Here is a 23,450-nt window from a genome sequence, read left to right as displayed (position 1 = left end):
CTATTTAGGGCAAGCAAAATGAATTGCAAGACCCACAATGTCTTTTCTCCAGAACTCATTTATGCAAAACCTCATTCTAATGCTGTTCAGTGGGTCAGGTTTTAAGGAAACTCTATGGTGAACTTACTTCACAATGAATGGAGAACATATCTGTTCGAGAATTCTCTTTTCAGAATAGATATGCTCTTGCTGTTTGGTGTCCACTACATGTTTCTTCTTTATACACTTCATTGCAAAAGCGATGTTCTCATTTTTCACTTTAACCTGTGAATAAAAACAGTAAGTATGTATGAGGTAAAGAAGTTTTGTCCATTCGTTCTCAATAGGTATATTGGTGTCAGTCCATTTCAACACAGCATGGGACTGAAACTGATGACTAGAATGAGGGATAAATGCCAGATTTTCTGCACAACTATTCTGTATGATTTTAAGTAAAGCATCAGAGCTTTTTAGGGTCCCAGTCCATACTTGGGAACTTAACTATAATGAAGATAATGCTATCTTTGTCCTTTATGTGTAGAGAAAACAGCATCAGTTTGGATAGGCACTGTATTTTAAGATTACTTTATACTGCAATGGGTCCTAATTTCAGTTTGAGGTCTCTAAATACTAGCATAATACAAATAATAATAATAATAAAAAAGCAGAGGCAGTTTATGAAGAATGTTTACAATGAAATATTATCCAAAATGGAAGATAAAACAGGGCTTCCAGGAAATCAAAGTAGCAGCTATCAGTGCTCTCTGGCTAGCTAAGAATTTAATTTTTAGCTTATTTTCCAGGTGAAGCTGTAGAATTCCCAAACTGGCAGTCAACCACCGTGGAAATTTGTTTGGTGAAGTGTGATTCAGAATAAAACAACTGATTGTCTAGCTACTGTAAAGACTATATGTGTTCATTAGAATCACCTTTTGTTTACCATTAAGTCCAGCAACCTGTAGAAGAAGTGTTCATACTTTTTTTTCAGATGTTTGGTACCCAGCCAGAGCAAAGTGGAATTTTAAGACTTAAGTCTAATGAGGCTCTTCACATCCCAGAAACGTATCTGTTCATATTATAGAATATGACCCAAAAGAGCCATTACAAATTGTGGGAAAATTCAAAATGAACACAGCTCAGAATCAGATTGCACTGTTTCCTGTAGCTGTTGCCATACCAAAGCAATTCCAATAACAAAGGCTATGTGACACTGGAGATCACTTCAGGCAGAATCTGGGGAAAGGACCTGCAATTCAGGGGACACAATACAGGTAGGCACATCGGTAAACATCACAAGCACAAACTGATGAATATACATGTAGTGATGAGGAAGATACTTTTAACAACAAGAGGTGAAAGCACACAAGAGTGGATTTGGTTTTTTGAACATCTAAGTCCTGAAAATACCGTTTAATAAGCCTTATATAGAATTATCTCTGTCCAGGAGTCACATCATGCAGAATAAATGTTAAAATCCTCCACATCTTTCGGCACCTAAATCAATTATTTAAGACAGAGAACTACTTGAATATGTTTAAAACAAACTCTTACAAGCTCAACCCTTCCGAACCCACCAACACCGAGAGTTGTGACAACTTCTAAATTCTGGAATGGGGAAGAAGAGAACTGGGCTACTTTCTCCTGCAGCTGTATCATCTCCAAAGTCACCTCTTTGGTCGACTGTCCACAGAAGGATCTTCTTCTGCATTAAGACAATTAACATAGGTTAATGCTTTCCTTGCCAGCAATGTGTATCATAGTACCCTAATACTCCTATAAAAAGAGAGGTGAGGTGAAATTTCTTCTTAATTTGGAGAAGAAATTTCTCTAGTGTAACAGTTCGAGCAGAATTAGCAGAAACAGAAGTGAATCTGTATTTTTACACGGAAGAAAAACATACTCTGCTATTATTCCAGCAGTGCTTAGGCTGAAATCAGAGGCACAGAAACAATAGGTGTGGTCCACCATTAGAAGCAAACCCTTTAACAACACTACTGCTTAGCTGAAACATTAAAAATAGACTGCTTCTTCTATGTCTGTCTATTTCTATTGGAAATTTTATCTTTTGGCAATTTTGGCAATTTATCTTTTGTACAGTAATACTGTTTCATTAACTCCTTTGAGGGTTGAGGTTGATGTTTAGTGGTTTTACCAGTCAACTTACCATCAGAAAGCAAAAGATAAGTCCATCATTTGAAAACACTTTCACTTCTTTTCTGTGTTCAGTTTTCTTTGGATAGAGTTAGTTCTTGGTTGGAAATCAATATACTGAGACTCTATGTACTCTAATTTTCAGAAAAGAAAACTCCTTGGACTCAATAACCATACCTACACAGTTTTAGTGTACTGATTCCTATTGTTTCCAAAGGCCCAACTCCATCAGCTACCATCCATGATTTTACTGACATATCTATAACTTTTTTTTTTTTCTTTTTTTTTTTTTCTTTTGTGATTATATACTGAAGAAGATATGAAGAAGAACAAATGATCTGACTTACTTTGCATGTCGCTTTTCATCAGCCCGAGTCAGGTTAGCCACATAGCCTTCAAGGTAGGTTTGGAGCTCCTCATAAGTTCCAACGGTTTGATTAAATGTCCTAAAAACCCAATGAAATAGTATAAACTACTGTACATACTATGGAAAGTGAAAGAAACCAAAATCCGTGTTGCTGTATCAGGACTTTACATTGCCCCTAAGCTATGACCCAGGCAGAACTTGACCCTATTATTTAGATAGTACAAGTTTTAAGAGATCTGATTAGGCGCTAACCCACTGAAGTACCAAATTTGGTTTGTGAAAGGGTAGGGGGACAGAGCACCAGATCTCAGATCATTTCCTGTTATGTTGAAATAATTCAGAGCAGGCTGGACATAGTTTGACTGTCATAGACACCAATTATTAAGCGTGGTTCCACTATCCCTACCACAAGAACTAGCATAGCGTGGGTCTAGGGCTATCACTCCTTCCCTCCAATGGACTGAACCCTGAGCATGCAGTGCCAAAGCAACTGACTTCACCTCTCCTTCTTCACAGGTTAGTGACAGCACCGTGGGAATGGTGTACCACCAGCTTCTGGCATGCTTCTCTTCAACCCATTTAAACAAGCTGAAGAACTAAAGAGGAAAATGCATTCACAGCCCAAGATGTCAGTCCCAAGATGGGACAGAATCTTAGCCCTCAGCAGGACCCTTCTGGGGATTCAGCAAGGAAAAGGAGGGTGGCTGTCCACGTTCCAAGGAGGCATCCTTGAAGCAGTTAGCCCTGAGAAATGTGGATGTGCCGTTTTGCTTTCCACTGGGAATCTTCTTCCTTATATCCTCCAACTTTCCACTTTAGGAAGTCTGCAATTGGCCTCTACTGGACAAAATCAGCAAATTGGGCTGTATGATCCCCTTGACAAATGGACATACCCAAAACAAGGACGTGTGAGGGATTTTGCTGTCCCCTAAGCCAAAGAATATTACTTAAATGTCAAACATCACCACCATGAGGAGAGAAAGAAAAGAATAGCTGAACTATTCCTAAGCTTCTCTGCTCTCTCCGTGCACTCTCTGTGAGTCTTTCTTCATTAGGCCTCTGTCTAAAGCATGACCACAGCTCAGAATACCAAAAGTATAACCACTTGTTCAGTACTCACTTAAGAAAACACTGTGGTTGTGCGCATGCTGAAGTTACTTCTTACTGTTGTTCTGCCTAAAAAGAATGCAGATCGTTCCTTAAAGTGTAGCATGATACTTACTCTCTATCTATAACAAGGCACTCCACATCATATTCATCTGCAATAACGTTTGCTGATCTGACGTCATCACTAAGAATTGAAACAGATTAGAAGAATTCAGAAGCATATCAAAATCCTTGAAGTACCTTACACTGTACTTATTCACAGAGGGTAACAGCTGCTAGAGGTGAAACTCCTGCAAGGCCTCTGTAGGTTGTATTTGTATTAATATTGCCAAACCAAATACACACAATTCTAGCATTTTACAGGTCCTTACTATTGTCTAGCACAGTTTGTATTCCCACTTCAATAGGGTTTGAATCATGACCCTTTAGAAACCTCCCAGAAAATTAGGTGGAGATGTAAATAGCATTCAAACAGACTAACTATGCATTTCAGAACTGATCCTCAGAGATAAAATATTCCACACACCAAACATTTTCCACTCAATCATCCACATAAATATTCATAGAAATGGATGTGAAGGTGCCCAGAAACTCAATTATTTGAGTATTTTCTAAGTTCCTCAATCTTTTGTTGTTGTTTTTTCATAGCCTATATGTAAATATTTTAATTTAATTTCTGTAAATGTCTTCTTAAGAAATAATTCCTTTTACATCAGCTGAAAATTGTGACTGCTTATTGCCCAATCAAACACGTGAGTGCCTACATGTGAAACAACACAACAATCTTGAACTGTAAAAAGAGGTGCAGTTTTCTTCTCTTGGCCCAACTTTCCAGTGGCAGTTTTACATCCAAATGTATTTGGGAGTTTATTGCGCATTATACATATTTGTCATATTTTCAGTTGTGAGAGGGAATGAAGAAAGCTTACTATAAAATATTTATGTCTTATGTGAATTTACTCATACAGTTGGTTACTAAAAAAAAAGACCTTTCAAGGTCTTAATGTAACCTCTGAGACATTGTCGTGGTTTAACCCGGCCAGCAGCTAAACACCACTCAGCCGTTCGCTCACCCTCCCCCTCCCTCTCTGGGACGGGGGAGAGAAATGGAAAGTGAAGCCTGTGAGTTGAGATAAAGACAGTTTAATAAGACAGGAAAATAATAATAATAATAATAATAATAATAATAATAATAATAATAATAATAATAATAATAATAATAATAATACAATGATGATAATAGTACTACTACTAATAATATGTACAAACAAGTGATGCACAATGCAATTGCTCACCACCCGCTGACCGATGCCCAGCCTAACCCCGAGCAGTCCAGTCCGGCCCCCTCCCCCCGGCTAGCCACCCCTATATATTGTTTAGCATGACGTCAGATGGTATGGAATACCCCTTTGGCTAGTTTGGGTCACCTGTCCTGGGTCTGTCCCCTCCCAGCTCTTACTGCACCCCCAGCCTGCCTGTTGGCAGGACAGAGCAAGAAGCTGAGATGTCCTTGGCTTGGTATAAGCACTGCTCTGCAACAATTAAAACATCGGGATGTTATCAGCACTCTTCTCATCCTAAGCCAAAACACAGCATTCCACCAGCCACTAGGAAGAAAATCAACTCTGTTCTAACTGAAACCAGGACAGACATGATTGCCCCAGATACCCTGAGCAGTTCCTAAAGGCCAACAAAGCACAGTGAAAAGAAACTAAAGAAAGGGAATGCTCAAGATAATGAGCACAAAAAAGTTCTTCAAAGTTTAGAAGTTTTTTATTTATTTATTGCAAGTGCTATCCAACACAGGTTTAAAATTAAATGAGTGACCACAGCAACTTCGCTAGGCAAATCCCTACAAAAATTCTATCAGGAAGAGATCCCCAGAAGCCAGAGCTTTACTCTTTCAAAACAGGGCTGACATCATGTAATGCAGCAGTATGGGTAAAAATTATCTGGAGCCCAGAAATAATAAACCAGGACCTTCTGACAGCTCATGAAAGCCTGAAAACATTTACTAGGAAGAAGCTATTGACATAGGTCACATACTCTCTGTACTCCTAACAATTGAACTTATCCATGCTAGGAGTCATAGAGAGCCTGGAACAATATTTCATCACAGCTTTTTAGAAACAAAAAGCAACAATGAAGAGAGGGCCAGCAATTTTATTATTTTTTGTTTGTTTGTTTCAGGGAAAACCAAAGGTAAATGACAGTGTAAGTTTTAAAGTCTTTTCTGGAAACAAAAAACATATTAAGACAAATTCAGCCATTGCCTTGACCTGCTGGCATTTCAAATGGTTTTGATTATATTCATTTGATATTCAAACGGTTTTGATTATATTCAAAACAGCCATGAAGCGTACAATCTGACACAGTGACATATCCATTGAAATACTATACACCAGACAGTGAGAGCTAACCTAATGAGAGCCTTTTCTCCGAAGTAATCTCCTTTATGTAGACTTTTGATCAGCTGAGGCTGTGAGTGATCTGCAGTACTCTGGGTAACTATCACCTTAAAAGGACAGGAACAAAAAATTAGGAAGGTAAGAGTCAAAGCATCCCATGGTCTCCCCTTCTTTTGGTATATTTCATAAATGCTTAAAACTCAGTGAAGCTGCAGTATTTAACAAATAAACGTAAATTCTACTTTCTCTCAAAAATTAAAACCAGTAAACATCCTGCAGCCCCTCCCACATTTTTGATGAAATGGCAAAACCAAACTTATGTATTATTTCTCATCCTCTAACATTTTCTCATCACACCTTTTAAAACAAAGCAAAATAAATTCAATTTCAATGAAAAAATAAAAATACTTCAGGTTTGCACAGTGAGCAGACATCATATTATCTTTTTGGCTTCTCAGTTAAACAGCCTACAGAAATATTAACTAACATTTTGTACCTTTACAAATAAATCATCCCTGAGAATTTATGAAATAATCAGAGTTTTATAATTTTTATTTATTTTTTTTTAATAAATATCTTATCATACCACATATTTGAGCACCAATATAGTTTAAAATATTGGAAGAAGCAAATTATATTATTTAGTTCCTCAAGTAGCACTTTACTGTTTCAAATTAGTTTCCTGGATTGCCAAATCATGAAATAAATACAACAAATAAGGAAAACATGGTTCCAACTGGTGTTTGTTCTGTAAAATGGTTTACTTAACCTGTCAGATAATGAAATATGCAGAAGAAAGAAGATCAAATGTCATTTACAAAAAAGACATTATATCTTTGCTACAGAGTTGAGAAACTTCAGAACAAACTTGAATTATGTTGTAACAGTGTAACATGGCTTCATTGCCAAAGAAAATATGGTTCCCATCTCTGCAATACTACTCCAGGCTTTTATCACAGCATTGTGAACATAAAAGCAACTAAACAGATTTTACTGAAGACCACACCCCTCAAGACAGCTTTTGAAATAGCAGTGTTTGTATTTGTTATAAGTTTGTTTTATTACATCTTACCTTTCCTTTTGCTATTATAAAGAAGGTATTTCCTTCTTCTCCTTCCCGAATAACATAATCTCCCTTGTCATAGTACTCCTGTTGGGTGATAAAGAGAGAGACAACATTGCCTGATTTAACATTAGCTTCTTTGATAAATCGCATTGTTTGCAGAGCTGTCAATATGTCTCAATGTTCCATTGATGTTTAACTTCCTAACTCCAGCATAGGTTGTGTCCCATAATAATATGCCACTGTGTAAAGCTTGGTGGCTGTAACATATCTAAATGCAGTATTATGTAATAAAAAATATTAGCACTGGTATCATCCCTACAAAGCAGGGAAAAAATGAGGATAAAATATAAAAAGCTGTTAAAAGAGTTCCAAATCCAAGTCCCATTTTCAACATAATTTGGGGCTTGTCACCGCAGTGGCAGTGCCTAAATCATGTATTCCAAGCACCAGCTTGGATTAAACCACCAGCTTTTCTGTCTCTGCTAAGGAATCCCACCTTCACTGCCCAATTCTTTAATTTTCAGTCAAGAACTTTTTCCATGCTAACTTTCAATTTTGTGATTTGTTAAAAATCCACTTAATTTTTTCTTCTCCTCCAATTATTTGTAGAACTGTTCCAAGACCAGAGTTCCTAAAGACTTTCCCAATACAAATAATATCAATAGCTACCACTACTCTTTCAAAACATCACAGCCATGACTATATACCTAAATTTTACCTCCAAATACTGCTGTCAGATGCATCCCTAAGACAGACAGGTCTGTTCTCCCTTACATTTTGCAGTGTGTGTATTCCAGGGCAAATGAAAATATTACATATCCACATTGTATGCCAGTAATACTGTTCAGGAAAACTTAGCAGTATCTTACCACCTCCAGGCAGTCCATGATCTTGGTTAGTTTATCTTCAGGTAAATTTTTTAGGAGGGACACACTACCAGAAAACAGAAATGCAAAGCCAAAAAAAAATAAAAAAATCATGACTAACATTTTTTCCCCATGATTTCTTCTCATTATATAACTTGTACAATCACACTTTATAACTAGCTAAACTGGTGTTGTGATACAAAACACATAATATAAAACATGCACTAAATCTTTATTTGAAAGGTCAAAACACTCTCACATCTTGCTTTTTAGGTAAGCAGAACTTGCACAATTATAGAAATGTAGCAAACATTGCTTAGTTTGTAAATCACCTTTGTATTTTGTTAGGTAGAAAAAGCTCTAGCAGGCACATGGCCCAAATTCAAAATTATACATACAGTCATACAGAATCCATTCATTGCAAAAACAAGACACTATAATACTCCAATAATGTATTTTCAAAAGCATTGCGGAGACTGCAAAATCAGACAAAGTTAGAAACTTCACTATTACTTTTGTAACTATTAAAAGAGAATTCAGCTACTGTGATGACTTAGCGAACTTGCTGCTAAGAATGGAAAAACCTCTCCTCCATAGCACTCTGACTGGTAAAAGTTTGGAAATCATGGAGCTTTCTAGCTAGTGGGCTCAACAAAGAAATACTGGTGGAAACCAAAGATGGAGACAAGCAATGGATGCAAAAAGACATGCAAGGCCAGACTTGAGATCTCAGTTTGAAACTGTATCAGAACAGCGATGCTTTTTTAAAGGAAAAGAAAATATGAAATCAGCTAATTATGATTTGGAACCTCTAACTTAATTTCTTCTAAAGGAAAAAACTGCACATTTCTCAGTATTCCCCGTATGAGAGAGTATTATTCTCCTTTACCTCTCTGCAGATTTCGTAGTAATTTATATTGGAAAGAGTTCATAAATAAAGATACATAGTTCTCATATTCAAGTCTCCAAGGGATGAAGAGTATATTATTTAATCTACTCCAGCAGCAAATGAACTTCTAGTAGGACGATTTCATTAACTCTCTTCATTGAATACATCCTTTTAACGTCTAGCCATGTAACCCGCCTATACATTTGTTCCATTACTTAAAAGCATGCATTTCATCAAGCAGATACTGCTGTTTCCTAATGCAATAGATAAAGACAGTCAAAATAAACAAAATAATTATGTGAATCCTAAAAAAATTGAAAGAGATAAATATTCAGGTTATTAAGGCCCTTTGCATTTCTTAATGCACCTCTTTTTGTCCCTTTGTAAGAAACAAGCACAATACTACTGTGCACCTTACCAACTAGCTCAGACCAGTACTTAGAAACACAAATGCATGAGGTTTACCTTCTAAGAAAGCTTCTGTACTGTTCTTGCCTTGTCTGTGCTGTCACTCTCATGATGTTTTGAAACACTTCTCTGTCCAATGCCCATGTTTTTACATCGGTGATTGCTTTAAGAAAACAAAATAAAACCAAACAAAACAACAAATCAGCAACATTTCCTTATGATCTGGTGGCAGATATTACAGTATTAGGCCATGGTACAAAATAGACTAGCCTTTACAAATTGCCCAAGGACAAATTTTTAAATCTGCAACACCTAATGCAATCAGACTTTTAAAAGAATCCAGCTCCCACATTGGCAACCCTCACTAAAATAAGGCTTAGATTCCCAAATGGCTCCTTCAGTTTGTGCTTTCAAAGCAGCCCCACGGAGTGAGTAACCCTGAACAACTAGCCATTTGCTATGGGCATAATCAGGGCTGAATGTTCATGAAAATATATTCCTAATCATGGATATACTTTGCACTTGAAAACTCCAATGTAATTTGTAAAACAGATGACCTGAAAGAAGAAAACTTGGCTGAAGTATGCGTGACATAAATGTATGACATAAATGTTGAATGCTACGGCTCAGATCCATCTCTAATTCAGATTGATTACATGCCCATGTTTGTGAGATATGGAAGAAGATAGGAATAACAGAGGTGAAGAAAATCATGTAATTTCATTTAATCCTATGATCTTCACACATATTTTCCTCTAATTTAACCATTTTCTAAGGGAAAGAAGAGCAAACAAAACAAACCTTACAGCTTACTGACTATATTTAGGAAGGTAATAAAAATATTAATGCAGCAAGTGTTCACAAGACCCAGCATCAAAGATGCAAACAACTAAGCGGCCTCTGTGTGCAGTCACTGACACAACAGAACACGCTGCACTTTTTATTTCTTTCAACAAAATACGGTGATTCTATTTAATCTAATCTCTCTCTATTTCTCTCTCTCAAGGTGCTACATTGTACTCAGTAGTTTTCCTTCTGTAAGTTGAAGGAATAAAACTTTTCTCTGGGAAAAATACTGCAGAAAGCTACAGGAAAATAAAATATAACAATTGATTTCCCCAGTTCAACTATTTATCAGAAACATAAAACCATTTTTACAGGAAAGAACAATGCTAGGTTTAAAAAGATGCACAGGTCAGTTGTCAGTCATTGTACTTAATCCTGATGTACACATACACTCTTAACTGGCATTTATTAAAAGAGCTCAAAAAATGTTTCTGGATGCTGGAAGGGAAAGCAAAGGTTTTGTTTTGGTTTTGTTTTTCTCCTAAACAACATCTTTCAGTTTACTTTCCATTAAGAAAATATGACAAGTATTAAAGCTTTTCATCTCCTGTATCTTGTACCTTAACTAAATAAACCAATTACATAGCTAGAAAACAAACAAACAAACAAAAACCTGCAATTCCAAAGATGAGACAGAAAAAGGGGAATCTAGAAAGAAACACAGCAGTAAATCTTGTTCTCAGTTTCAAATACAGCTAATGCATATAAAGATGCTGCTGGGTAACCATGGCCATTAAAATGCTGTCTGGCTAAACTCCTTCGCTTGTCATTTTTCAAACATTGCAGGTAAGGGGGTTGACTAGATCCAGCATCCGCATCAGAGTTTTCGCCTACGTATTTGCTAGCTGTGCTCAGTTTTGGCATTGCAGTGTTCCTCCTTCAGCACAAGGAAACACAGGAAAGCTAGTGGGGAGGTGTGGATTTCTGGAGGGATTTTAAGTATACAAATACCCTTTCTTGTCAACAACTGGAGAGACCTTGTCCTACCTCAAAAACAATTCATGCTAATAAAGATCCAAAACAGCATGACATCTTACTATGCTGAAACATCACTTTACAACGCTAATACTATACAGCATGCAAAAAAGAAAAATAGGGAACAGATTCAAATGCTAGGACAAAAACTAATCACATTAGTGATGCTGTTCTATTTATCAGGCAGCCACAAAAAAAAAAAAAAAAAAAAAGAGAGAAAAAGAGCTTACTCCATCTACATAGCCAGCAATGATTAAGTACTTAAATTGGGTGCAGGAAGAAAGACCATGAGTTTTTAAAGCAAACAACTTTTGTTTTATTCCATTTGCTCCCTTTTAAGTAAGCATGAACTCTTCATACTTACTGGTGGTTCAAGGTTCCTCGACTGAGACAAGGCCAGAAATGAGCCTCCAAACACGAGTTATTTTCACAGAATGGTGGAGATTGGAAAAATGGGGATGAGGAATGAAAATCCTATTTGGTCACTTACTGGTCTGTCACAGAATAATATGGCAGACTAGAAAAGGAATCTAGGGATATTTAAGGAATTATTACCCAGTCTAGTAAAGGAAGATGGATATTTGTATCTCAGCAGCACACACCTCTATCCTGGTCAGACAGTAAGCACTAAGGAAGAGCCAGTATTTTCCATGGAGAAGCACTATGTCTCACCTAGCAATTCCTGATCTTCCTCACAATCAAACTCAACCTTCTCCTTAATGCCAGTCACAAATGCAACATGTAAAGGGATCTTGGTGAGACTCAATAACTTAATGATATGGAAACAAAAAAGTACAACAGCAACTAATTCCTACATACTCTATTACCTCTCAAATTAGGATTTTAACATCTCTTAAATTACAATTTCAAAGATAAACTGGATATATCAGGAACCTCACAATAGTCCACACCATATTGTTATAATACACTTTGTATACCTTTCACAGAAGCTGTCCGTGTGCAGTTGTATAAAATGGCTAGTTCACCAAATGCTGTCCACACAGGTATTGAGGAGAGGAGTTTATTCTGCTGAAAGACTTCCAGTCTGCCCTCTGTCAAAAATCAGCAGGATAATATGCATTAAATCTGAGCTCTGTTCCACAGAGAGGAGGGAAAGTAAATCAATGCATTTCTGGCTTCACAACTCCCTCAAGCACAGAAATGGGAGCAGCAAGGATGCAAACAGTGCCTTGAAACGCAGGTATAAACCAGCCTCTCCTGGCCTCTAAGTTTCAGAGCTGGAAGAAGCACTTCAATTTATTTTACCAGGAAATAGCATTAAATCAAGGTTCAGGTTTCTAGGGTATTTTTTGTTGCTCTCACTGATTCACAGATAAAACTTGCATTGCCCTCAGTGGGGCCAGCATGAGTGATTTAGGAATGCAGATATCAACATTCCTGTCTCTCGCAAAGACTTAGAAATTATTTTCCTGGTTTTAGCACTTACACATTGTACAGGCAAGCAGTACTCACCTTTGAGCACAAAGATGTGATTGCCTGGCTCTCCCTGTCTGGTGACATAACTCCCCTGCTGGAAAGTCCTTTCATACATACATTCCACCATATCTCGGATTTGCTGAGGCTCCAGTCTCTTCAAGAACTGATTTTTATTCAGGGCGTCTGTGATGAGCTTCTTCTCACTGGTTTCAATCAAAAAGCAAAGTTTCAAAGATCAAGCACTGCTGGGATATATTATTCACCAGGCATTCATTCCTCTCAACATGCTTCGTCTAATTTCTAACACTGACAGCACGACCAGTATCACTGATGCATATTACAATCCTTGCAACTAACATGCATCCCAGAAGCAGTGCCACACCATGGCCTCTCTCCTCCTGCACAATCCCATCAAAGAAAGCATCATGTTAGATGTGAAAAGGCTCCAAGCAAAAGGAACACTCTCCAGATGTTTCGCACTGTTTCTCACCGTGCTTTCTGCAATGCATGACCAAAATATACAGCCTTGCTTATGTGAAGGAACGAAATGGGAAAGGTATGTCTTCATATACCTCTGCCTGTACAGAAATGGCAACCTCTTATAAAATCAGGTCCACTTTTCTAACATTCCAGCCTATTTTTTTCTTAATAGCCAACAGAAACAAAACACCAATGATAGTAACAGAGTTAAATTCAACACTGATGGTATGAAGAGTTTCTGCTTTGTAGCGAAGTAAGCAGCAAGGAAAAAAAGTATGCCAAAGCATGATTAACATGGCATTGCTGGTTCTTAGGAACATGTTAAAAGACATTGGTGGTGGGAAAAATGAAGCAAGCTGTAAATGATTGTGATTAAACAACTGAGAACTTGCCCTGAACCTGCAAAAGGCCATTGATCCTATGGCATTCCCTTGTCATAGCTACTAAACTAAGTCATGAATGGGACACCATGGGAAGGTCAGCTAGCAGAGTACCTGCTGAACATTGTCCCCACATTTGCACAATAAACCCAGGATAGAGGGTGTAAGGGGTGGGCAGGGGTGAGGGCTAGGATTAACGCAGCTCCCTTCAGCACTGCTCTTTGTACTATATCTTCCTACACACAAAACACTGCCTACCTCTGCTGTATCCACTTTCTCTGCGTGGATGACAAAAAAAAACAACAGCATAAGTGCTCCTACCTGTGTAAAAGTGTGGTAGTGGTCTGCCCATTTGGGATGACAAACTGGCCCTGTCTCCTTAAGAAGGAGCAGACAGGGGAGAAATCTTCCCTAAGCATGCCCCTGGCGAAGTACAACTATACAGGGTGGTTTCATTGAAATGTCTTTGGAAAAGCTTTGGGGTATTCACAAAAGTCGGACAAAAGGCATGTAAAGCAGGCACACCGGAGATCAAGGAGCAGCCTGTGAGGACCCCACTGGCAGTAACAGGCCATCACCACCCTCATCATCCTCACCTGGGACCTCCATTCACACACCCACTGCTCCATTGGCATGTATACTCTATTTACACTCAGGTCTGGGAAGTCTGGATTTATTTGAGTTATGTTATAGGGATTTATTTTTGTCTTTTAGAGGGATTTTGGCACCACACTGTTAGTACTTTGCTTACGTTTCCTGGCTAGAGCTTGCACTTGGACTGATCACTTCTTGGATGGGATTTATGCTGGGTGCTGTCATCGCCACCCTGCTCTGCCTAACCTGTCTGGCCCTTGTGGGATGGTACCCTGGTCAGAGAGGGTGCTGTGTGGTCATCTGAGGCTCCTGGCTTGCTTTTCCCTGGGGACCAGCCATGTTCTTACTGCTCCCTGCGATGCTGTCTCTGCACTGTCTCCTGGAGTGGGAAATGTTGATATAGAAAAGGATGTTTTAAAAACAAGATCAGTGTATTTTTCCAGCTGATAGAAGATCTCAGCGGCTGGATTTTAAGAAGGAGAGAATGTGGAAAAATCAAAGCTGGCTGAACTGACTAACAATGAGCGATCAACTGAGATAAAGCTGGCTCTGTGTACACATTGGGCAGCCTGTGAAGTCTGATTGACTGACACATGCTCTAGGTCAAGGGCTTCCTGTAACAAGCCTTGTAGTGCTTTGAATGCATGCCAGAAATGAATGCATTTAAACAAACGCTGCATTGATAAATCTTTTATGGAATTACTGAGTGATTTTTCTTACTGCTGCAGTGAAAGTTACATTCTGCTTTCAAGTCCCTTTGTTCCTATTATGCTGGTGTAGGCAAACTGCCTAACAAAATTAACACCTTCACAGCTTTCTGGAACATCTAAGGCTTCCTCTTGCTTCTATTTGTAAAACAAGGCAAAGCTTTCATCAAACGTAGGTAATGTGGGAAAGTTTCCTGAGGGAAATCAGGAATGAACAGAGGTAGACTTAACATGTTACTAGGCATATAATGTCTGAAAATCAGTAATGGTAATGACAACAGGCAAGAAAATAAAATCAAGCAGTAATGGTTAAGATTGTGTTTAGAAATAGAGATAATAATTTAGCTTTTCCTGAAAGCAACAGCATTATTAGAATATAGTCTCTAACTTGATTTTCTGCTGAAAATGACCTTGCTTATTTAATTTATCCTGGCCTGCATCATGCACATTATACTGCAATAAAATACAGTAATGGCTTATAAACTGATACTTAAGAGCAAGCACTAAAGCTTGCAGAAATACTGAATCTTCTGATGCTGCTGGTTCAGGAAGTGCAGTGGGCTACTAAGCAAAGGACCTAGAAGTATCATAATCATGCCTCGAGCTCTTCAGTCAGTTGCCTGCTCATTTCATAGGCATCCAGTGCAGTACATATTGTTTTGTTTTTCTCTGTTTCCCCTACACCTACCTTAGCTTTAAGACCTGCTGGAAATAATTACTTGTCCTGAAAGGACAGGTGATACTTGATATTATATTTGTACCAGTTACTGCACTGTTCTTTCTAGAGGCTAAAAAGGGGATGCACAGCTCCATACAACTGTTCTGGTGTTCCTGAGGTATTTCTGGGTCCCACCACTAGCAGAACTTTCCTTTACTGCACTGCTTGAGCTATGCTATAGCAGTCCTGTCCAGGCTTGGTTCCCTTCCCTGCTGTTAGCTATTTTACCAATGTTCCTTGCGGCCCTTGTCAAAACAGTCACACTCCCATAAATACCATTTGACAGTTCAAAAACATCTTTCCATGAACAGTAGTGAATTCCCTCCCACGAGGAGATACCTGTCATCCCACAGGTTAAGGGCATGACATATTTCAGGAAGCACTGATTTCCCTCAATCTAATTTTGTCCTAGTGATGAGAGAGCTTGGATTTCTGTTGGTATTGACTGGTAGGAGACATAACTGTTAAAAGTGAGATAGGTTTTTATTCTCCCCTCAGGGCTCCATTAAATCTTTACTCTATAAAGGGGAAGCAACTGCTTACACTAACAACTCTAAAAGCTCCTATAGCCTCTGCTAAGATAAAGAAACATTTTTTTTTTAAACACGATGGACAGAACTCTGTAGACAGTCAAGGTTAGACTTTGTCCTTTTATGAATGCCAACTGTTTGAATTAGACCTACCTGAAGTATTTACAACCTGTGTAAGGAAACCAAATGCTTGAACCTCTAGGCATTTTATCTCAGTTGCAAGGGGATGACTTCAACAAGTGCACGTGTATCACAGGCTTACCTAGGTGGTGGACACAGCACTACTACGCCTCTAGCACTTCTGGTGTTATTTCCTCACTTCTGAAGCATTTGGAAGATCAAAAGATAGCTTGGTCACTATTACATCAGAAGACAGACCTCATCCTAGAAGTCTGAGAGAAGTCTTCACCCATTACTTGATTCACTGAGTAAAGTCTAATTTGTTCCCTTGGTGCGTATCATGTATGTGAGTTTATAAAATAGCTTTTTGATAAAGGTACTAAACTTTTTTTCTGAGTTTAAAAGCTGTCCAAAGGACATATATCCAACAAATAATGACTGCAACAGAAAAAAAATATGCCAACTTGCAAATGAGCATTATTCCACAGGAAATGAGTTTTTGATAGTGTACTGGACCTACATTAATTCAAGGCACCAGTTCTTGGTGGTTTTAGTCTAAGTTTCTTGTCTTTCAAAGCCCAAGATATTTGAACAGAGTCACTTCAACAGCATAGCAGAATTCTGTCCACAATGCAGGCTAAAGTTTCAGAGCCTCAGCCATGAACTCTTGGAGACAGTTGCAAGTGTATATAAAACCAGAGCTATTCTGACATGCCTCTACTTTACTTTTCAGACTTTAAAAACAAAACAAAACAAAACAAAACAAAAAAAACACTACTACAAAGCACCACTTAAAAAAAATAAGTTTTGTTGCTGTAATGCTATTAAGAGTCCATAATCAGCTTTTTAATTGTCTTAGCAACTATTGAACTATGTCCCTAGATCTACAAATAAAACTTGGATATATTGCCATTTTATATCCTACCAAAAATAGATCTAGAAAATGGTTAATTATGGAAGATTACTTGGTAATTTAAGAACAATGGGTAAAATATGAAGTTGAGTTTGAGTTTAATAATGTAAGAAAAGGTAATTTAATCTCTGGCATGATCTATCGAATACTGAGGATACCCTAGAAATCATTTTTCCTAATTCTAGCTCTTCTGATTTAATAAAGATACTCTAAGATTCTATGATATACTTTTCTTCATTCATAATCCTGCCAAGAAATAAGTTCACGTGAGCTCTTGAGTCTGCTACAACAAATGTTCCATTAATATTTAGTGTTAAAAGCTGAAGTTTTGGTTGCATTTCCAAATTTATTTATTTATTTATTTACTTTTTCTCACTTCAGCTTAGGGAGCAACATAGCTAATTCTCTCATGCTAATTACTCTGCCAGAGTTGATGCACTTACTAGCAGTGTGTAATGAAACAAATGATGAGTTCAACTTCACTATAAAATTACTTATACTCAGGACAGTAATTAGCAGACAAATGAAAGCTGAATTCTCATCTTCTGTGATGGCCATTAAAATTAAAAATGAGGTGCAAATGAAGGAAACATGGATAGCATTGAACAGAAGGAAATAAGGTGAAAAGAATAACACAAAAGCTGGAAATGGTGGGGAGGAGAGTAGGGTGGTCTGTTCTTAGTGCTTTTGCAGTGAATACTAAGAGTTGTTTCCACTACAGTCAAGATCAAATCAATACAGGAATGATGTATTCTAAATTGTTATGGATCTATGGGAGCCCTACCATAACTATTTTGAACCAGACTGTTAAAGATAAAAGGGAGGGAAAATGAAATGACCAGTTCTCCTTTATCCTTTCTGTTTCGTGCCATTGTTTAGGAAGACAAGAAAATGAAGATGGCATTCAAGAAAAATGGCAGTGTTAGAACTGCTTGGCCACTGAATCAAGACAGAAAATTCCTGGCTCTCTAATCTATTGTATGATCACCATTATGTTTAGACTGCATAAGCTGCAATACTTGCTTTTGTACTGAATGGTGAAGTCTGTGCTGCACTTGGTAAATCATCCTGTCCTGTGCTTCACTCTGCAGTGTTATTACAATTCTACTTCTGAAAGCACCCTAGAAAACAATCTGGTGGACTTCAGCACAAGGGTTATGCCAAGAAGATAGGTAGTAACATTTTATCACAAGTTGTAATTACAGTTCCCTTAGTTCTCATACACAGAAAAACACTGCTTGCTGAAGCTTTCAGCTCCTCAGGGTGATTCAGGCAGCTCTTCAGGCTCGAAAGATAGCTTTGAGGATATAACACAGGATGGATGACAACTACATTGAGCCTGATAACTCCTAGTTCTACTGCGGTACAGGTTCAAATGTGTCATGGACTCCTCAAAATAATAAAGCTCCCCACAAAGAGGAGACACTTTGTTTGCTGGCTGAAGTCCACATATTTGCTGGCTATCATGATATTAAATCAGATAACTGTAAGGTAAAAGAGGGTCTACATTATGGGTAAGAATACTAGTCTGAAAATTATCCACAAGGTGAGCTGCAACTGCTGCTCCTTTTGTCTTCTGTAGAGGCTAGAAGTGTAACGATTCAAAGCAGAAAAAGTTAAAATGGGTTCCTTAACAAGGACTGAATCTGGGGGAAGAGGAGGAAGCTACTAACAGGTTAATTATGCTGTAAAAAACAATTCTTATAGTTTGCAAGAGTGAGTTGACCCCGGGCTGACAAAGCTAGTACACAGCTGAGAACTGGTGTCTATGCTGCACTTGAACTGAGGCCACCTGCTCCTTCCTAAGCCATCCATAAGGTAGGACTAAGAATTCACCCCTATGTGAGGACATCTAGCCTTCTGCCCATCAGTACTCCAGAGAACAGCTTAAACTTTAAGCAGTAGGCAAACCTGGACCTGAGACTCGGGTTCTGCTTAGCTGACGGTAAAGACAAACACTGAAGGGGCTAAAAGTGAAGATGCAGATGCCACCCACCACTTGATCTGAAGTTAGGGGGATGCAGATGATTCTTGGTTGAAAGCTAAATGGAAATCCAACGAGCATCTAACTACCATAGTGACAAAAGCTATGCAAAAAAAAATTGGGTACTCAAATTGTAATTTTTCACAAAGACAGTATCATTGGGATCGCAGCTATATTCCTGTAACACAAACATACAACCCCTCTTCAATAAGCTTACCTGAAATCCTTTTGGACTCTTGATTTTTCAAAGGAAAACTTAGCTTGCTTGCTCAAATCATACAGCTGTGTTGTTGGCTCTGCAGATACACCTTCCTTAGCTCCTTTCCTCCTGTCAGCAGAGACTTGATTCTTTGGAGTTGCTCTAAATGGAGAAGGCTGAAGAGAGTGTTCTCCTTGAGTATTAATAACATCCTGCAGCTTGTTCAGCTGTATACACTTGCTCTGAAGTTCCTTGGTGAGTTCTGCTATGACCTTAGTCTGCATAGCCAGCTGCTCCTGAAGCTCAGCAACAAGACTTTGACCTTCTTGTAACTCTTCATCTTTTCTTTTCAGCTCCTTTTCCAGTTCAACCACCCTGCTGCAAAGAACATCAGCTTGCCCAGTCACATGGATACCTAGACCTGGGTCCTTCAGAAACTTATAGTTGCCAGCACAACCAATAGAGAGGTTTGCTACGTGTCTATCTGGCTGTCTCAGGTGCTTGGGTTTCATTGACAAGTTCCCCATTTTGTCCAGAGACCTAGGTGCAAAAACACATTTGCAATATTACTTAGTTACACAGCCAGAAGTAAAATATTTTTGTTAAAGGGCAGGTCATTATTTATCTGGCAGCTAAATTTGAGGTAGGCTGCAGTAAACATTGTAGCCGATGGCTTTCATCCTTCTCAGTCCTGAAAGCCAGAGAAATACAGGGCAAAGAAGAAGTGGTGGGTTGGTAGATACAAAGCAAAAGTGGCTGTAACTTTTTGTTTGTTGAAGAAATATATAAGCTCCTATCACCCTAATAAAGAGAAAAAATCAAGAAAAGCAAAACAATCAAGAAGAAAAGTTCATGTTCTATTGTTAAATCAAGAAATATGCTAAATGGAAAAAAGAAACGTTCTTTCATTTTCCCATTGAGGAATAGCTATTGGTCATACAAACTCAACGAGTGGGTATGTATCTGTCTGGCTGAAATAACGTGTGATTTAGTAAAGATATGGGCAAATAACATTTAAAAAAAACAGGCATACTGACCAGGAAACAAGGATCTGGCAGGCTCATAAACTGTCTTCAACTATGGCCATAAGGAGATTGCCATGAAAGAGTACCAACAGGACAACTGTAGAGCCTACTTGATTGAAATGGTGTTCCAAATTTCAGATTACTGAGGCCAATAGGCATTTTTAATCCTCAGTAGATCTCAGTTCCTTGTACTTGTCCTGTTTTCCCTCTAACCCCTGTAAACCTCATATCTGCAGAGACTGTGGCAAGGAATTGCATAGGTCTGTTGCTTGCCTGAAGAACTTCCTCTTGTTTTTCTTTCCAGCACAAAACCAGGTACAAATCAAAGTTAGGAGGAGCCAGTTTCAGAAAAAAAAAATCTCTCTCCTAATCTTTTCTATGCTATTTTGCAAACTTTTGTCCTACCTTTCTGCCTTAATGTGTGTCTGAATTCTTTCCCAGAAAAAAAGGGTTCTACCCTAATCAGTCCTTCCTCATACAGGACCCACTCCAAAAGTTTCAACAACGTTGCTGTCCTTTGATAACAAATTGAGGGCTGAACACAGTTTGACCTGATGTACTCCCACCAAGAGCAGGCAGCTGGCATTGGTTCTGGAGCTCTTAAACTTTAAAAGCTGGCTCAGGCTTGTTAGTGTCACAGCAGCTACTGCTGTCAAGGAACGATCAGCTTTCATGGAAAACTGTTCCTCTCTGTCATCTACTCAGGAAAAGTGACCAGGAAAAAAGAGCTTGGATTCCTGTTGGAACACTTGCTCTCCCAGCCCTTGTTGCAGTCAGAGGGTTTACAAAGTGACCTGCCTTCTTCCCTGGACACAAGCTTTGGCATATCTTCTATTGTTTTAAGAGAAGCAAGGAAGCAATATCTGCTGCTTAGGTCAGAGTGTATTCAATCCACGCATATAGGGGGGAAAAAAAACTAGCACGCTGCTTTTAGTGGTCCAGTATTCAACAATCATTAACCCACTGCATGCCAGAAGCAATCTTGGAGCAATGTCTGTTTCCAGATCCCACATGTGGACCACAACAGTGCCAGGTCACAGTTTGGTGTAGTTTGAGCCTACAGAGATCTCTCCTGGGAGAGAAGGAATGAGTTTAGGGTTGTATTGCCCAGGCACCACACAGAGGTTTTTCAAAAAAAGCCTGCTCAGGTTCCTGATGAAGCCTGTTAAATTGTACCTTGCTATAGCAGAGGCAGAACACCACAGCACGGGAGACTCCTGTCTCAGGTGAAACAAGATTTTTTCCCTTGGATTCCAATCTTTGCCTTATCAATATAGTATTTTACTAAGTTTTATAGAAGTATTGCTGCATGGTGCTTTGGCGTGATGACAGCACTATGCTGTTAATAAAGTTTATCACACATAAATCAGTACTGCAGAAGAGAATTTAAGCAACTTCCACATCAAGGTACCAAATCAACTCATCTCTGAAGAGGGACTTTTTCTTATTAATGCCTATGGCTCAACCAAAAATCCTATCTCAGCACGCAATAAAACTAAACTGTTTTGTTATGTAGGTGAAAATGAAGATTACTGGAAATATTGCTAGCACACACAACAGCCTCCCACACTACATGCAGTAGCATTCACCACATTTCAAAAAGGCCATCCCAGACTTAAAAAATGACCTCTGAAAAAGGATAGGGTGAATGCCTAAGGCACAGGAAAACACAGTACGAAGATTGAATGCAGCAGCACAACAGGTTTACCAAATAAAGAGCTGATGACTCGGAGGTTAAAGTTTATAATGTAACAAATGAACTAGAGTGAAAACACAGGAACTTCTCCCGTCGCATGTGCAAAATTTAATAGGCAGTGCACAATGCAGCAAACATTGAGATCTTACTGTTTCCATGCAGTGCCCTTTATTGGCTGCTGGTATAGGAAACTCTCAAGGCCACATATAAACAGGACTCAAGAAAAGCCAGGCAGTAAAATTCAGCACGACAGTAAGCAATTTAACAGAGAACTCAAAACATTACACCTCAAAGGTTTGAGCAGTCTTCACCTGTAAGCGAAGAGACAAAAAGAGAGCATGCCCTGTTCATTTCCTACAAAGCATCTCACATCCTCTGTGGGTCCATCACTGGCCAAGACAGGGCTGGGGAGCGGAAAGACTCACCCTACCTGGAGAGGAGGACGCAGACCACTCGGCAGATTCAGCCCAAGCCAGTGCTGGGTGTCCAGGCTGTGCTTGCAAACCACAGCCAGACTGGGCTGGTGCCTCTGCCAAGACCCCCCCGGCCTCCTCACGGGGCTGCTCTCACCTGGCAGGCTCAGCCCGATGCCTCTGCAGAGCTGAGGTGGGTGGAAACGCCACCGCACGCTGTGATCGTTGCCCGTCACTGTGCTCGTTGCCCGTCACGGGTGGCGAGGAGGTGCAGCGGAGGCGGGTGGGGAAGCAGCAGTACTCACCCGGGGCCTCGGTGCTGAGGGGGCTCTGGGCCGGAGAGAGGGCCTGGCGTGTCTCACGGGTGGGCGGCTGAGCTGCTGCAGGGATCCTGCAGCCCTCGCTCACCGATCAGCTCCCGGGTGGCGGCACGCAGCCCTCCTGCCTGCTGCAGCCCCCTCGCTTGTCCACGGGTCCGTCCTCGGGCAGGCTGGAGCTCCTTGGCTGCCCCCTGGTCCTGGTTTCACAGGGGTGGGTCACTCCCGGCAGGTGCCTCCATGGTGCTTCCACACAGCTTCTTCTCTTTGAGGAGTGCTGGCTCTAACAGTGCCAAACGCTGAGTGAAAGGATTTCACAACAGCCGAGGAGCTGCACACACGCTGCTCCTACTGGCGCTGTCAGGCAGGCTCAGTCTGACCCCAAGCTGTAGCCTCTAGGACTCTGGGTCTCCAATTTTCTTCTCTATACTTCACTGCTCCTCTTTGGAGTGTCTTTACATTCACCTCAGATTATTTTTTGCCCCACTCACAAACTCAGAATTGCTGCCCAAAGCTGCCAGCACTGGAGGAGAAATACCCTGTCAGTGGTTTTCACACTGCCCCTGAAATCCCTCCTGTTTTCCCTTCTACATCCTGACAGCCCCACCGGTGAAAAACCTCCACATAGGCATATCAATGACATAAATATTCCAGGCAACTCCATCACATGAGCAAACGCCAATTTCCCCACCTGTAAATCCCCCTTTGACTTTAACAGACATCCGTGTTCAGCGTGGCTGCTGCAGTCCCTGCCTGGGGTTGCAGCGAAGCAGCTCACGTAGACTCACAGGACCCCTCTGAGGAGAGCTGCACACATTTACTTACAATCTAGTTCTCGATTACAAAAGACAGGATTATAAATAAACAGCGGCTGT

At 39.6% G+C, this 23,450-nt stretch overlaps 1 protein-coding gene across 6 annotated transcripts in view; it reads right to left on the bottom strand.

Annotated features, from left to right (window-relative positions):
- PRKG2 (protein kinase cGMP-dependent 2) overlaps positions 1 to 23,098 on the bottom strand; it is a 30,747-nt gene extending 7,649 nt beyond the window's left edge. Inside the window, exons 1-12 of one of the 6 annotated variants that reach the window (XM_084516741.1) lie at positions 22,564 to 23,098; positions 19,143 to 19,664; positions 12,536 to 12,702; positions 12,001 to 12,114; positions 9,299 to 9,404; positions 7,948 to 8,011; positions 7,085 to 7,162; positions 6,025 to 6,119; positions 3,720 to 3,788; positions 2,478 to 2,576; positions 1,531 to 1,681; positions 128 to 264 (exon numbers count right to left, since the gene is read on the bottom strand). In XM_084516741.1, the coding sequence (XP_084372867.1) occupies positions 128 to 264; positions 1,531 to 1,681; positions 2,478 to 2,576; positions 3,720 to 3,788; positions 6,025 to 6,119; positions 7,085 to 7,162; positions 7,948 to 8,011; positions 9,299 to 9,404; positions 12,001 to 12,114; positions 12,536 to 12,702; positions 19,143 to 19,651 (1,589 nt within the window). In that variant the 5' untranslated portion in view covers positions 19,652 to 19,664; positions 22,564 to 23,098. Of the gene's footprint in view, positions 1 to 127; positions 265 to 1,156; positions 1,478 to 1,530; positions 1,682 to 2,477; positions 2,577 to 3,719; positions 3,789 to 4,899; positions 4,932 to 6,024; positions 6,120 to 7,084; positions 7,163 to 7,947; positions 8,012 to 9,298; positions 9,405 to 12,000; positions 12,115 to 12,535; positions 12,703 to 19,142; positions 19,665 to 22,270; positions 22,460 to 22,563 lie in introns of those variants that run through there. The other 5 variants (XM_084516742.1, XM_084516743.1, XM_084516746.1 and 2 more) reach the window with 5 other exon arrangements.
- Between the last annotated feature and the right edge of the window lie 352 nt (positions 23,099 to 23,450).

This window comes from Aythya ferina, assembly GCF_964211825.1.
Source record: "Aythya ferina genome assembly, chromosome: 4".
Lineage (NCBI taxonomy): Eukaryota > Metazoa > Chordata > Aves > Anseriformes > Anatidae > Aythya > Aythya ferina.
Note: the sequence above shows the minus strand (reverse complement) of the source record. Positions and strands in the feature narration are given on the sequence as shown.